At 38.7% G+C, this 16,949-nt stretch overlaps 1 protein-coding gene across 1 annotated transcript; it reads right to left on the minus strand.

Moving 5' to 3' along the window:
* Positions 1-15,989: 15,989 nt before the first annotated feature.
* Positions 15,990-16,637, minus strand: LOC135479238 (uncharacterized). The gene has a single exon (XM_064759081.1). It carries the CDS (start codon positions 16,635-16,637, stop codon positions 15,990-15,992), a length of 648 nt encoding a protein of 215 aa, XP_064615151.1.
* Positions 16,638-16,949: the final 312 nt, after the last annotated feature.

Raw genomic sequence — 16,949 nt, forward strand, 5'->3', positions numbered from 1 at the left:
TAGTTTGGAGGTATTATCAGGAGTAAAGATTAAAGGAGGCCATTTAATCCGTTTCCTCCATTCCTACACATGACCACTGTCATCAAAATTCTTGAATACGGCGTTAAAGATCATCGTTCATTCACATGATGGAAATTCTGAATATCTATTAGCAAGTTTGCGTTCTTGTAGATTCTGGTGTCTTTCTGATTACCCTCTATATTGCAATAACTCGTTTACATTTCGGAATACAGGGGCAAAATTACTGGGAAGTAAATAATGCGGGAAAACAGCGAAATGAGGTACCGTATGACGTTTTGTATTCGCGGCTGCCAGGTTTTGTCTCTAATATCTGGTATAGTGCCAATGTGGGTCAAAAACACACAATTCAGACGCATTTAGAAGCGCCATCTATACAGACTAACTATACCAAAGCCTTCTGGTTATGATATTTACAATACAATGACGCTCATGCATGTAGGCATGTAGCCTAAAGCAATCCAAGTGGGCCGATTTTTCATCAGCTGAGATCGAACTGAACCTGGTGTGGGATCCTCCTTAGGCTTTTTTAATATGGAAATTCCGTCTATGTACATAGAGACTGTTTTCTCTCACATCCTAAAATAGGACTCACGGTACTGTCTTCGTTACGACGTCGACCTTAAAACTATACAGAAATTGTCCACATGGAGATCTTGTTGTACTAATAATTAGGTCCGGTGAATACTCAATTATTTGCATATGTGGATGGGACGATCTTGTTCACACCGTTTGTGGCCTAAACAAACTGGCATTTACCTGTCTTTCAGTTATGGATAATTTGTGTATGGCTTGTAACTTACACGAGGGAAACATCGAGATGGTGAAATGAATAGGAGAAGCTTACTCATACATCTGACACCAGGAACTGGGCCTATGCAACCTATCATATATGGTCATAATATCAGTTTACTTCCACTGATATAAGACAATATATATGCCTTTCCTTTTCCATGTGAAGATATAATAGAATTCATTACATGTCAGTTGTTATGTAAAATAACATTCACCTAACTAAATAGCTAGCTACGGATCCATGAGTATGCTGGTATTAATCTGTACCTTTTATGTTTCAATAGTCATATACTGCAGGCCTACACGATAATCCTCCGTCCGGAGCAGGTCTAATGCGCCATTGAAACGTGTCAATAGTGTTCGTACAGAGTTGCCGTCCCTTATTTTGCTGCACCCTTGTAGAGATGCTCTTTGCGCGACTGCTCAAGATAAAACACTACGAATCAAGTACTAGACATTGACATAGTAGCGGTGACGATGGAAACGCTATACGAAGACTGTTTACAAAAAGTTGAAGTGAGATTCCTTCTTGTTTTATATACTGATATTACGGCGGATGACTTTTATGACTGGATATTTGCCAGTAGGGTGCCTTAGTGTCCCATCCCCAGGACAGAAAGTGACGTATACCACTACTAGCATTTTTCGGTCCTGTTTTGTAATTACATGTGTAACACTTACTATTATCCTGCATTTATCTCTGAAATGAAGACTTTTGATATGATGCCCTTCGCTCAAACCAGTTGAGCTTTAAGTGAAAGTAACATTTTTATGTCGCTACAATTCCATCGTTGGAATTTGCTTATTCCCGTCACCTATGTCCAGCTACCATTTTATACACTTGCAGATCAACAACGGCCACAATGCTGCAGACGACCGTCAGAAACTAGAACTTACTCTGTAACTTGCTAAAGTAAAGACATGTGACAAGGACCAAACTCAATGCTACGTCCCATTTTGGAAAAAAGTCCGGAAAACTGTGTACACAAAAACAGCCATAATATGGTGTCCACAACAAGAACTAGAGCTAAAACTGGCCATGGTGAAGCCATGTACACAATTTCAAAAATCATTTATTTCTTAACTAACAAAAGATACAGATTATTATCCGGACAAAAAATTTATTGACATTATTTATCAAAGATGAAATCTTTGTTTTCGTACTCTTCACACACGTACAGGTTGTTGTGAGGCTTTTGTTGCCAAGATCCAAGTTGTAAAAGTGCTGTTTGTAATACTAATAATACTATACAGAACCAATAAGTGTTGATCGAGATGTAAAATAGCAATGGAGGGTTCTTGTTTTTGGCTACAAGTTTGTTAGGTTTTTTATATAATACGTTTTTTATATTATACTTCTATTATCATCAGTCCTCATCATTGATTTGATCGAAAGTCTACTTTTATTTGTCAAAAAGAGATAAAGACAGCAACAGGAGTTAAACCAATTACACTTGTGAGCAGTCATTTACAGGGTGTCTAAGGTGTTGCTATCCCTCTCTGATTTTAGTTTTACACGTCAGAAGGTTTCTATGGAGCCTGGCATAAGTCGATGCCTTCCGTCCATGAAACTGACAGTTGTCGTATATATAACGTGGAATATTTTAAGTAGGTTATTAAGTTCCAATGAATGAATGGTGAAGGTTTAGCACTACATTGGCAGCATTTCAGTCATGCTGTGGGGAGGATATGTACAATACAAGGAAGCATTTGTCTCACAACATGAGAATGATAACTGTCTCAGAACAAATTGTAAACAGACTGTTCTACGACTTGTAGAATAACATTCAAATGTGCTTTAGATATTTAACTGCAACATCGTCACCAGCAACGTCAAATAAAACACACGGAACAAGCAATTATGGTTCGTTTATTGAAGCCGGCTAAGGCCACCGACGTACCATCGCACCATCGTATCATCGCCCGGCGATGACACGAAGCGATGGTACGATGATGCGAATGGATGGCACGATGAATGGATGGCACGATGACACGAAGTTATGGTACGAACAGAATAGCTTCGTACCATCGTTTCCAAGATATCTGGGCCTGTACAGGGGTCTTGTCCCGAATCGGTGCCGGATATGTGTGACTGGTCGCCTTTTGCGCCGAGCTTGCCCAGAGGGTTCATATCCTATTTTTGTCCAGGAATCTAAATTAGCAGGAAGTTATATGCTGGGAGGTTAAATAACTCTGGACTCTACTTTTCAGCCTCACAGTGTAGCTTTGGCAGACGTGATGCAGCAACTGTGGCACTCTGTAGCTGGTTACCAGATATCTGCGCCTCCTTAGCGACAATAGCACCTCCTGAAGGCTGGGTGGTTACAATAATCTGGTCAAGATGACCTGAGCCTGTTGTCCACCAGACCTGGATACCACTAGAGGATTCCTGGGCACGTGTTAACGTAGGTGCTGATGGAACTAGAAATAAAAAAAGGTTTTGCACGTGTTTCATGTATTGTGTTAAGCTACTAAATGTCCTGATCAACTCATACTTTGCATATTACCTGACTGTCCTTTACACAATGAAAAACCAGCCCTTACCGACATCTCAGCTAGGTTTCTAGAACTGTAGTGGAATGCGTTTTGGTGATTGGTAATTTAATGTTTGCGCTGTCAACCTTAAGTGATATCGATATGCTCTTACGTAGCACTCTTATGTGTACATCCCTAAATCATCAGCTTCAAACAATATTCGCAAACCCACAACCTAGGTCAAAACACTCTATATTATATCTGACTGTGATTTAGCACCGTATACGCTGGGAGATTGGATATCTCTGGACTCTACTTTCAGCCTCACAGTGTAGTTCTGTCCTTTGACAGACATGATGCAGCAAATGTGGCACTCTGTGGCTGGTTACCAGATACCTGCACCTCCTTAGCGACAATAGCACCTCCTGAAGGCTGGGTGGTCACAATGATGCCTGTTGTTCACATAACCTGGATAACACCAGAGGATTCTTCGGCACGGGTTAACGTTGGTGCCGATTGAAATAGAAATAAAAAAAGTGTTGCACGTTTTTCATGTATTGTGTTAAGCTACTGAATGTCCTGATCAACTCATACTTTGAATATTACCTGACTGTAGAGAATAAGTTTTTCTTTTCGATTTACATTTTGCCCAATATCTCATATCTCTTTAGTTTAGAATAGCGAAGCGTAGAGTTTAACTATAAATTTGTCTTTCTACCTACTGCCAAAAATAAACCTATTGCTAAAAATAAAAAGGCAGAGACTAGCAAAACATTTCTACCTCTGTCAGTAAAGAATTAAGTCTTTAAGTGCCTCTCGAAAAATTAGGATTTATTTATTTATTTATTTGATAAGTGTTTTACTCCGTACTCAAGAATCTTTCACTTAGACGACGCCGGCCAGCATTATGGTGGGAGGAAACCGGGCAGAGCCCGGGGAAACCCACGACCATCCGCAGGTTGCTGGCAGACCTTCTCACGTACGGCCGGAGAGGAAGCCAGCATGATCTGGACTTGAACTCACAGCGACCGCATTGGTGAGAGACTCCTGGGTCATCAAGCTGCGCTAGAGAGCTAACCGACGAAAAGTTAGGAAGTGATTTTACAAATTACCATATACCAACAGTAAATCTTCAAAGTAAGTTACATCATTACTGTGTATTCGGCTAATATAACTCTGTTGGTGGTGTTATGAAAGGAGTTTTTGTTGAAAGCAAAAATAAGTAATTAAACCATACCATCGACAGCTTTCGCACTACCGCTTGGCAGTTTATTTAAAGTAGCTTGCCTTCCACTAAAGACTATTGATTTTCTGCACCCATAAAAATTGTTAAATAACAATCAATAAAGCGTTAAATTTCAAACGAGTAAATTTACTAGTCAAGTGACTATTTTATTTAAAGGTAAGCAAATAAACTTAAGAAAAGAGTTCACAACTTCTTTGACTATAACGAAGGACTTTACAAGGTTATTCAAAGAAAGTGACGCCTACAGTTATTTCAGTGATGAATTTCTATTATGTCGATGAAGGCGTAGAATTTATTTCAAATGTAAGCATTCGAATTACTCGACTTTTGAGTCATAACTGCAATGCACTGTACATAAAAGTACCGTGGTTAACGCGATAATCCAGCTAATTCCACTTACTTTTCATGTATGGAGGAAAGAGAAAATCATGGTATAAACCATCTACCTCTGGCAGTAAAATGTTCTCCTGTGAGCTTCATGCAATACTATCGTAGACGATGCTACAGGTTGTATCGACCTCTCAAATATTCCATTTCCATTGTTGGTCTCTAACCAATACCTCACGCATCCAAGCGTTTGAAAATAAGCACGACTGACAGTTGACAACCATATTCAGGGTACATTCACACTTGCAATGAGGCTCAAGGTGAGCTAAGGTCATTTTTAATGCTCGTACATAGGGTAGGAAGATAACATGTGCGGCTCACCATTACATTTTATGTCGACACATAAGCTTATCGATTTACCCAGGCAAAATCCGTATATATCAGTGAGTTTTATTAACCCACATGTATGTCATGACTAAACAATTTCAAAATGAGACAGGTAAATGTAACAGATATGTCTACAAGCCGAGTTTACCAAAGTTCCGCACGAAGAATTCGCTCACCATACTCACTCAACTACATTTCGCTCCCCTTCTTCATAATGTTTGGACTGCTAGCATAAGATTTGATATCTTTGACAATCATACTAAATGGCCCAGTACAATAAATTTCTGTAGCATCCATATGCTGTTTATGAACCAACGCAGGCGTTTACAGGATTACAGGATCTGACGTAGGAATATGTATGATATGTGAGTACCATTGTCCCTGGTACAGTGCATAGTTCCAAACATTTTACACTAAATCTACATGCACATGTACTCAACAAGAACACATTTTCAATTTAACGTTCTATCTCATCAGCCACTTTATTCACAACAGATTCAGGTTACAACTGTTTTACAACAATTTGAAGTAGATGTGTTAACATTTGGAGTAATCAAAAAGCAAAAAGTTTGCTGTTCAATCTTAGCGTATGTCGGGTCGCTTATCTTAGCCTGTCATTCGCTAGAACATACAAGGTGTTTGCGGATACTAAACCTCGGACAAGGAAACCCGTGCCTTCTCGGAGACCCGAGCTCGATGCAGTAAGCAGTCGACGTCTCTGGTATTGCCGTTTAACAGTTCTATGAAGATCATTTGTTATTTCTTTTTTTATCTATTGGTGTGATGTTTTACGACTAATCAAGAATATTTCTTAATTGAGGGCAGCCAGCACTGGGAGGAAACCAGGCAGAGCCCGGAAAAACCAACTATCATCCGCATGTTGCTAGCAGACCTTCTGTCGTGCGGCTGGAGAGAAAACCATCTTGTGCTGTACTTGAACTCACAGTGATCGCATTGGTGAGAGGATCCTGGGTCATTGCGGGCGCTGGCACGCTGACCCCATCAGCCAGTGGAAACCGAGGATCACTTGTCCTCTACCAACATGACATGTATAGTTATTAAGCTAGCGGTGTTGAAATCTGTGCATCAAGTGAGGGTATATCTATCATGTACTTGTCAACTCATCACCCATAAAACGTCGTCGAAAAACGAAATTTCACGGCTTTAAGTACAAATCAAATAAATAAGTCCTGGAGAGGACTGGTTGGTTGTATTATGGGCCAGTTTTATGTTTAGAGGTCACCTGAGTTTCTGTCAACATACCACTGTTTATTTACGTAGAATGGAATCAATATAAATGCGATCTCGATGGAAAATTAAGTGATCTCAAGCGAAGCTCATATAACTCTTGTATTTTGATTCTCATAGATCGCACATCTGGATGACAAGAAATAGGCTTATTTTAAACCACCTAAATAAACACCAGAACGGGTTGATTCTTTACAACAGAAATATATTTATAAACGAAATACTTATGTTTGGTGTGTCCTGATTGACTCTACAAAATAGCGACTATGTGACTGCCTAACACATCGCGTTGAGTTGTCCAGTTGCTTCGTGGGTTGAATGATTGATTCGTTGTTGAACGCTATATTCAAAAATCTTCCTCTTATAGTTTTTATGGGTTGAGGAAACCTGACTGCCCATGGAAACACTTTCCCCACATGGGTCGTACAGATTTTTGGTGATAGCCAAGTTGTCCTCAACGAACTTAAATATGAACAAACGACCACTGGTGCACTGTACTTACTGAGATACAATCCACTTCCTCTACTTCACAAGGCTGGGACTTCTTAACTTAAAACTGAGCAGTTCTTGAGTAGACTTTCTTCATTCGGTGCAAGTAAGGAGGTCGCCATGGGCAAAAACATTTCCTCCGTCAAATAGCCTGTTTCCCAGTGTAAATAAAAATCATCTCATGATTTACATCTACTGACTGATGTATGGAACAGGTAATACCTGTTCTAATAAGATATTCTTATGAGACAAGTGTTTGGATCTCATTACATCTGAATAGAGCAGAATGTTCATCAGAAAACCATCAAAAATGATGTTTATTACATTTTAAGAAAAATCAGTGGTCAGTCGTTGTTGGCTTGTGTCTTACTTTGATCTTCTTTCTACAAAAACCATACCTTGTTCAAATTAGATTTCGACTTCTTATTCCTTGACCATCATCATAGAAGTACTGACGATGGCATCAGAGAAATAAAAAACTGATGAACTGTAAGTGTGCCTTGTGACGATGTGACGGTGGATTGCACAGAGTTACCAGCATATCTGCACACAAATCCAGTTCTTGTCCTCGCGATGAGGTCGTATGTTATGCCAAGAGGTAACTCATTGGACAGGCTCGCTATGTAGGATTGCATCGTTTCTTGATCGAGCGACTGACTACCGAGGTTAACTGATCCTGCCTCCAGTCTTCCGCCGCGTACACACGTATCCCGTCGTAGTCACCAGGTGACAGAGTGACACTTTTGGTAACACTGCGGGTAGACAGGAGCGGGACCAAGACGATATTAGGTGATGAGATGAACAAACCTGCCATGGAAATGAAGCATACTTCTATCAGCCTAATCGTCAACTACAACGAAACATCATCAACCTACTGGATATATCGTGTAGTCATATTCAGATGTATCCACATAAAGTATAGAGAAAGGGCGCGAAGAAAGGAACAGAGACGTACATGTAGCATGCTTAAATCTCCAGACGATAGAGTGAGCGTATACACCTACATGTTGCTTTAACGGTGTACAGCCGACAACATGGAAATGCACGTGCGGTGATGCAAAGTACATGCGGGTCCCTATTCTGTGGCTGTCCTCTAAGGGACATGCAGTGTTTGATAGGTTGAATGAATGTTCCGTGCAGGGCTTCATTAGGTTTTGCAATGTTATTGGAATAACGCATGAGCATGACAAACGCAGCTCCTTTTCCGAAGATTTTAGCGATATAATTCAAGGCGTACAGCATAAAGGTAATCTATGCTTTACGTCTGTAATTCTTTACGATCATGGATATCTCGAGGCGAGTGTTCTTAGAGATCGGTTTTGGGTCTCAATTGATCAGTTAGACTTGTAAACCGAGAATGCAGGTGGGAACAAAAAAAATTATCGGAAATGATACTTTCAATGAGAATTGGGCATTTGGTACAAAACTCGAGAGGTGCGATTCTCTGGTCGCTTCAAGAACATAACGTCACTAGAATTTGTTTATTTCTCCTTCCAGTTTACAGGTACACATCATACTTATGATCACCATAACATCATATATATATATATATATATATATATATATATATATATATATATATATATATATATATACCTCTACCCTACTAAACAGTCAAAGCTTTTATAGCTTTCATGTCAAGTAAATCTCAGCTAGCTTTTGGACTACAACCAGATCGCGCGGAACGTGTCGTCCATCTCTTTACTTGCACAGATTAGTGATGAATGCTACATGTATCGTACACATGTTGGTAACTTACAAAAGAAACTTTCTTCAGAAGAGCAGAGAACTGATATCTTCCCCGAGAAAATCTCAATGAATGTGACATAAGAGTGGAATATTCACGCGAATAAGGTCGTATGGAAAAGTAGCACACCAGAGCATTAACTTGGCAGACGGTTTTGTTTTGTTTCATCAGTTTTTGAAGGCTTGGTGTTTCGTTACAATGTAGATGCCATTGATCGACACAGTAAGATCTGGAACAAATGAAATAAGCACTATTTCCCCAAATAGCCAATCATAAAACTGAGAAATACCAGCAGTTAATCAAGCTTCACACCTGGGCACATTGATACGCACTGTGCTCAAAGTCCACGGAAGTGTTTTAGGGATATTAGTGTTTATATGTACCCTTTCCCAACCATCGTTTCGTATTTCTAACGCTTAATGAATTCATGCCTATAAGGATGACGCCAATGTGAGGAAAATCATATTAATTATGAATCTGCAAATCTGCAATGTAGAATGTTTAGCATGGTCTAAGATTATGTGGTGGAAATGTTACTTAAGACAAGCTAAATCAAACAAACTAAGGCAAACACATCATTATTATGAAGTGAAGTATGCGATGCATGTGAACCATTGTTAAATTTTCAACCCTTTTTAGGGATAGGAGCACATTGCCATACAAAATATTGAGGATATGGGTTAAGTTGGATATTCGCTTAATAACTGCCAGAACAGTTTCTATCGTCAGAATAAACAACCGGATTGTCTAAGGCTTAATTACGCATTCATTCATGGCAGGAATTTCAAAAACAATTGTGGCAAATAAAGCCGCGTTCCCGCGGTGCAATTTCCGGTATAATTGTGCACATTAGATTAACTGAACGCAAATATAATAAACGCTATTTCACAAACCACAAACATACAGTGCAAATTAAGAATTATATGCTTTTCGTTCGTCCCAAAGAATTCCTACGAGTCGAAACCACAAAACGCAACGTTTGAACGCGGTTTAAACGTGATGTAAATTGGACATCGATCCGAAATAAACCAAAAATACATAGTGGGGGAATCTATCAACGTGAGACGAAAGCGGTGGGGGTATATGTACGTTCAAGCCTGTAGCGATTTACGAAATACCACAGAGCCAGTTGAAAAGGGTATACAGCCATTATTGCGCATTAATGGGTGGCGAATGAAAAGAGCGTAAATAGTTCAAATAGACATTTATTCATATATAATTCTGTGCGTGGGTGAACGTGAATGATGTAGAAATTTAAGCTGGCATTTATACTGCTGTGCTGTATACAGTTGACTATATCAGTGATGTGTAGAATGTCAGACGAAATAATGTAGACATATAATAAGTTATTATAAGGTTGTGTACATTTAAAAAAACCCTTAGTCTGTGATAATCTATTCAGATATTTCTATTGGAAAGTATAAAAATAAAGTATACCAGTATAAAAATTGTCAGGAAACGTTGGTTTAGCTGATAGTAATGGTTAGCTGAACTAATCTGCTGTTTACATTTTTTGCGGGGGGGGAAACGTTTTCAAGCTTTTTCAAAATGTTTTTAATTCAAAGGTTTCATAACACATATAAAAGTTTTTTGAATATGTATTTGTGTCTCTCAAATTAAGCGTTTCATACATTCGACAGCAAGATCATCAGCTTAAGAGTAAGATTTTTTCTCATCTTTCGTCTTAGCGCTGTGTCTAGTGCTTCAGGAGAACACTAATGCTGAACGTTGCTTACACAGGCACTTTCATTGTGATATACTAACGTGAAAGTGTAAATGCACCTCCTTCCACCCAACTTCCTGTTTGTCTAGGTTGCAGCAAGCTATCAGGAAAATAGACCACAGAGACAATTGAAAAGTAGAACAGATCTACAGACCATGGTGTTCATGAAAAGAAGGCTAAAGAAAAGAGCACAAAGAGTTCAAATAGACATTTACTTGTGTATATTTCAGTAAAAGTGTTGCTCAGAGCATGAGGGCTTAAGAAAAAGGGTCAGGGGGTGCATATTCATCGTGTTGAATTAGATCGCCACGTTGGATGTATGAAGAGTTGCTGTCTGAGATACATATTTAATTATCGACAACTTATATTCTAGCATTGTACACGTTTTGATTACTGATTCCACTCAGTCGCCTGGAATATACCTTTTCGTTGAAAACTGTTGACTGCTTCTCTTTGCATGAATCCGTTTTAATTTCGTACTTCATATACTTTCTTAGTTCTTTGGTGGTTTATGTTCGGCGTCGTTTTGGAAATTGGCCTTGCGATTATTGACCTGGAACGTCCATACTGATTGACGGCTGACATACGAATGTTTACAATATGGGGTAAACTTACACACCAGCAAATGATAATTCTGCTAGTCTAATAGAGAACTTGTTTTCACAACCATAGTGGAGAGAAGTTCAAATTCAGGCATTGCTGATGTGATTATTGTTTGTCTCTGTTCCATTTTCTCTTCGCAAAGTTGCCGTTTGCTCTTAAGTAGTTTCGAAGCCCGACTGGAAGTTGCCTGCAAGTTTGATCTATTTTGTGAATAAATAATTCAGCTATAAATTGGGAAGACCAGCCGGTAGATATAGGTAAAGTCATGATTCACCCGTTACTTGTGACCATTTTCCAACTATCACACTGTCGTCGCTCCTCTGGTTTTACTTTCTCTGCTGTATGTATTTTATTACATTCTGTAGTACTTTGCCCAATTATCTGTGTAATCAAAAGGCTAAATAACATCCTATAAGTAACGTGATATTGTGGCTTCTGATCTCCTCAGCTGGTTTGGCGCCCGCTTTTCTTTGTATGATGTAATTAAAAACGTACATGTACGTCATTCCGTCCTATTTTCGTACTATATATACTTTCTTATTTCTTTGTTGTTTTTTGTTAAACGTGGTTTTGGGAATTCGTCTTGCGATTGTTGCCCCGGAACGTCCCTGTTGCTTGTATACTACCGGTATACAAATATCTGTTTCGACGCATAGATTCTCACTAATATATGCCATCAAACGCCTCATCTTGTACGTCTTAATTATATTAACTTCTCGTGTCTTAAATTTTGCAATGATCACAGTAAGTAATTATAGACGAAATGTTTGGAATATCTGACACTTGGTAATTGTGTCTCATTCTGCCTAACCCGGGGCATATCCTGTTGAATAAGATTGGCACGTTGGTTATTTGAACAGTTGCAGGCAAATCCAAGCCAAGACAAACATTTCAACTCACAACAACTTCTGAACGAGCACCTTACACGATTTATATACAGATCTAATTCATTGGGAATCTGTCCTAATTTCTTACTTTATATACCTTCTTAGTTCTTTGGCGATATGAGTTGAGCGTCGTTTTGAAAACTGGTCTTGCCATCATTGACCCAGGGCGAACATTATGGTTGCCGATGTTTCAACACCGAAATCCATACAAATATTCATTTTGGTTAGGAGGTATTAATCTTTGATAATACTCTTCAGCTGAATAAACATCCAAAATAACCATTGTAAGGCCCATTTCGTCCCTATACGTTGAACAAGCCTGAAGGCCTGTAAAGCAGTTTTAACAGTTTTCATTACTTTTGTGCGCGAAGTTTTCCATATTTCGCGCACAGAATTCAATGTCAGACTTAGTCTTAACTTTATTATTATTAATGAATCTATATTTTAACTGAGACGCTAATTTTGTCAAAAGTTTATTAAAGACAGCTTCTAAGTCACCATTATATATCGGCAAATTGTTGTGAATTTTAGACAAAGTCTGACCTAAGACACCTGTAATATGGTTCGATGAAATTGCAAACTTTTTGTGTAAAGCACCTTTGAAAGTATTAAAGCTGTTTTGCTTTTGGTGCTTATATACCCTCTCCCATGTTAATGCAATCATGCTGGTACCACTATGAAACATAACACGAGGGCCCGGTTGTTAAAAACTGGTTTAAGACTTAATACCAGATTTAACTTTAAGCCGAGTCTTGAATTTTATATCTAGCCTAAACAAATTGTGTACCAGTGTATTAAATATGTACAGAAACTGTTACACTTTTAATTTGGAGAACTGCATTGGCTGCCGAGTTTGGCTAAAATTTGAAATGTAAAATATGACAATACCAGTATTAGCTAATTCACTTTTGAACAAGTGGGCCCTGAGATCCTGACCACTCTGTCAGATCCACCAATAAGCTTTATGTGCTTGTTACAAAATTAAAGACATTTAGAACGAAGTTGTTGGATGGAGTAAACTTCACGAACTATTTATTTATAATTTTTTGACCGTGGGGTATAATGCCGTTTATTGTGTGTAAAAGCTGACTCCTTCACCTAAAGAACGCGATTGCTTACAGGTGCAATGTTCTTGAGGACGCCTTTGAACACTCATCAAATAAATAAATAAATAAATAAATGTAGGCGAGATACAGCATACGGTACCAGTAGAGTGGGTAATTCACCATGTAGCTCAATTTCACTCAGAGAGGTGTTTTTCCAGAAACACCTTGAGTTTAGGTATAGAGTATCGGTATCTGCTGCCTTAGATTGCACCTAAATAAATATAACCCACTCAATTAAACTGTAATTCGGGTCCAAGCTGTGTAATCTATTGTTTATTCCTGCCTTATCGATGACATTTTGTGTGGGTGGGTGCAGCATAAATGTAGGCTCTACAGACGCCGGTCAAGACCTTCAGGAATCAATACCATGTTACTCACTCGTTAAATCGGGATTATGATGTACTGCAGATCTCCGCTATCCAGTATCAAGCTACTCGGTCATCACTATACAGGGATTTGAATCTATTTAAATTGTTTAGGTAGTTACACAACCATGTTTTCGCGAAGGCGATGGAAGTTTCATGTTCTGGTCATCTTTTGCAGTGTTTGATGATCACGTCATTGCAGTAGCACAGCATTATTGCCGTAGAAGGTAAACATTATATGACATACTTGTAGAACAATGACATTTTGTAATAATATGGGATAATATAAGATACAGAGAACACCGAGTCTACTGCTTTCAGGAAGGCATATATGTTCATAACAGGGGGATCTTGAAAACAAGATAATTGGCGACCCAAGGCTCGACAGAATGCCACATATTAGTACCATGTACGAAGCAACTTTATGTATAAATGCTATAGAAGAACACCTTTGTAAAAAGTAATCACAGTTATATGTATTATAACATCAACATATATAACATGAACAATATGATTAAAGACGCACAGCACAGAGAGTAAAATCAGAGCAGCTATGCTATAGATGGCAAGTGGTCATACATTACCAGTGAAATACAACCTCTTGTCAGTTTATCTCTCAGGGTTTTATTCTAACTGTTCATGTAAATGCATAAATAGTAGCAATTTACACGCCCCCTAGCACCATGGCTTAAGCAGAATTAGGTCAAAAAAAAGGGGTGATGTTATTTGCAATTTATTAGACATCGCTGCTCTAATAAATTTAATAAGAATTACGAACCCACGACGAGAACCCACGACTAGAACCCACGGCTCTCTGTGGATATGGTCCCCTTTTTAACAAGCAACTTAAGACTTGAGTCAAAAATTACATGTGCTTGAAAAGCCAAACTCATAATAGGAAAGAGCTCAGACTGTGACTGGCACAGTGTTCTGCACTAAACAATCAGTATACAAATTTTAAACATCCTAGAGCAAAACATTTTAACTGTAGTTGAGTTTGAATATATGACTTAAGTCTTAGGATGTTTGATAAGTACCGACCACACATGTAACTTACAATGAGATAACATGCCATTAAAGCTTCTGATCTTGTAAATTAAACCGACGAATAATCCAAGCTCTTATACAAGACGAAACCAGAGCCTATCACATCATTACTCAGTGGAAATGAATCTTTAGCTTTGTGTAATCCTTCCATCACAGAATAATATTTTCTTGGTAATGTTTTTCTATGAAAATACTCTATTTCTACTGTCACTCAAGCTCTTGACCGCATCGCAGCCCAATGCAGTAAGCTGTGTATTTAATCTTAAATACTTATAGGCGACAAGACTGTAATATCACGAACATCTATCGTATACACAACAATCAAATCTAAATTAAACTTAAATTTAAAGTAATTTCAACTATTACATTTTTCCTGAACGCTCAAAACTAGCCCCATTTAATGGGTACACCCTCATAATTTTAGATCATATATTTTCTTTACGAATAATTTATTTCAAGACATGACAAGAGTAAACAGTGCTCCTTGAGATCTAAATGTATAATACCGATATTTTAATGTCATGAAACTTTAAACTGCTAATGCGCCTTTCCCCTTATATGCTCATAATAAGTATTCAGCTAACTTTAATGAGCAGTCTGAAGAATACCTCTGTTTCTGACACTGCCATATCTGAAATTATTCACAGGTTTAATAGCCTTAATAGATGAATTATATTTTATGTCTTGTATTTATTTATTTATTTATTTCATTGGTGTTTTACGCCGTACTCAAGAATATTTCACTTATATGACGGCGGTCAGCATTATGGTGGGTAGAAACCAGGCACAGCCCGGAGGAAACCCACGACCGTCCGCAGGTTGCTGACAGACCTTCCCACTAATGTCTTGTAGTATATGATGTAACGGCATAAGGATTTTACAGTTGCATGTCGGAAAATTCTGTCATAAAATTCGCGGAGACAGTAGTGAAGGTTGTGTTGCTGTATGGAGTTTGTCCTAGCCGCATGTAGGTGCACCTATTGTAAAACAAAATACTCTCCACACCCATTGCCCAACAAGCAACATGCTTGTGAATAATTGTGACGTCATCTGAGGACATGAGTTCTTCGCGTCGAAACTAATCTTAAAGAATAAACATTGTGAAATAAAAAAGTGTTCTAACTGCATTTTCTTTGTAACAATATGAACGTTCAACATGTCAGAGTGTACAGCCTGGGTTGTTATGTGACACTGACTAAAGGCAATTTTGGTAACGAGTATGACTGTACAGACAGCTGATATAGGCGACTCGCTAAAGAGACTATTTATAGTTTGATTGCAAAAGTGTCATATTTAAATGCTTTGTCAGTAGAAAAAACATAAACCAATGTAAATTCACAACGGGGAGAGTATAAGCGCAAAGATTCGTTTGATATCGTAGACTCTCTTCGGTATACATTTTGACACATTTTAGAGTACGGACAATCACACTGTGCACAGCACGTTTGGCTCATACTCATTGAATATATACATGTATCGGTTTTGATGGAAGTACAAACAAAACACTAAACGGGATTCATTGGTTGTTAAAGGGTTTTGGCGACAAGACGACATGATCTATGGATTCCTGTATTATTGAACACCAACATGCCGTCCTTGATGTAGTTAGAATAAAACACTTCATTTACAGTAGTAAATCCTAAACACTGGAAGAGCTTTTGTGAAAAGACGCCTGTTGCTTCAGCACAGGCGGTCACACAGCCGTGATCTTTGGCCAACAGCAGGCTCTCCTCTACCAAAGCCCGTCCAATTCCTTTGCCGGCGTACTTATGGAGCACATTTATGATGCGGATGTCAACAACCTTAGTCATAGAAAACTGTTTACGTAAGTCTACTCCGTCACGCATATCGTCTAAGAAATCCAGAACTACTTTCATTTTAGTACAGTCCGGGTCGCCCGCTGGCACAGGGATAGATCTTTTCACTTCTGAATCGACTGTGTTGAGACACACGCCAGCAAGTTCTCTAGATGGTACGTGTTCTGCTACCACAGACACTCCGTCCGCAAGAGCCCATCCCACCAAAGGTTCCACAAGGATCCTGGCTTCACGGGGACATTCGATACCTAGAGACACTTCCAGAGGATCTTCTAGGATAAATGACGTATACAACATGTCTTCTATGGAATCGCGGTCCGTTTCCTGCAACTTTCGGTAAATTATTTTGTTGTCCATGACAACGGTTGACTGGTACACTACTCCTTTTGGGTGTGTGGAACTGAAATGAAAATGATAATATGTATGCTGAAACCATAACTCAGTTTTCTGAAACAAATGCTAAACTGTAAAGGTTTTCATTTCCTGAGTCCCGCCTGTACCACTTTTAGGTGATATAAGTTGTGATGCTGATCATAGTCTATATGCTATATTCATGACATTTATTTTATATCTACAAATGGCGGCTTCACATATATGAACATACCATACACAAAATAACTAAACAGATCGCCAAGCTAGGTATAGATTGGCCTATAGCTGTTTTCAGTG

This window comes from Liolophura sinensis, chromosome 1 (assembly GCF_032854445.1).
Source record: "Liolophura sinensis isolate JHLJ2023 chromosome 1, CUHK_Ljap_v2, whole genome shotgun sequence".
Lineage (NCBI taxonomy): Eukaryota > Metazoa > Mollusca > Polyplacophora > Chitonida > Chitonidae > Liolophura > Liolophura sinensis.

Bases quoted from the DNA above. Each gene is read 5' to 3' on its own strand.
- LOC135479238 (XM_064759081.1), bottom strand. From the start codon at position 16,637: ATGGACAACAAAATAATTTACCGAAAGTTGCAGGAAACGGACCGCGAT.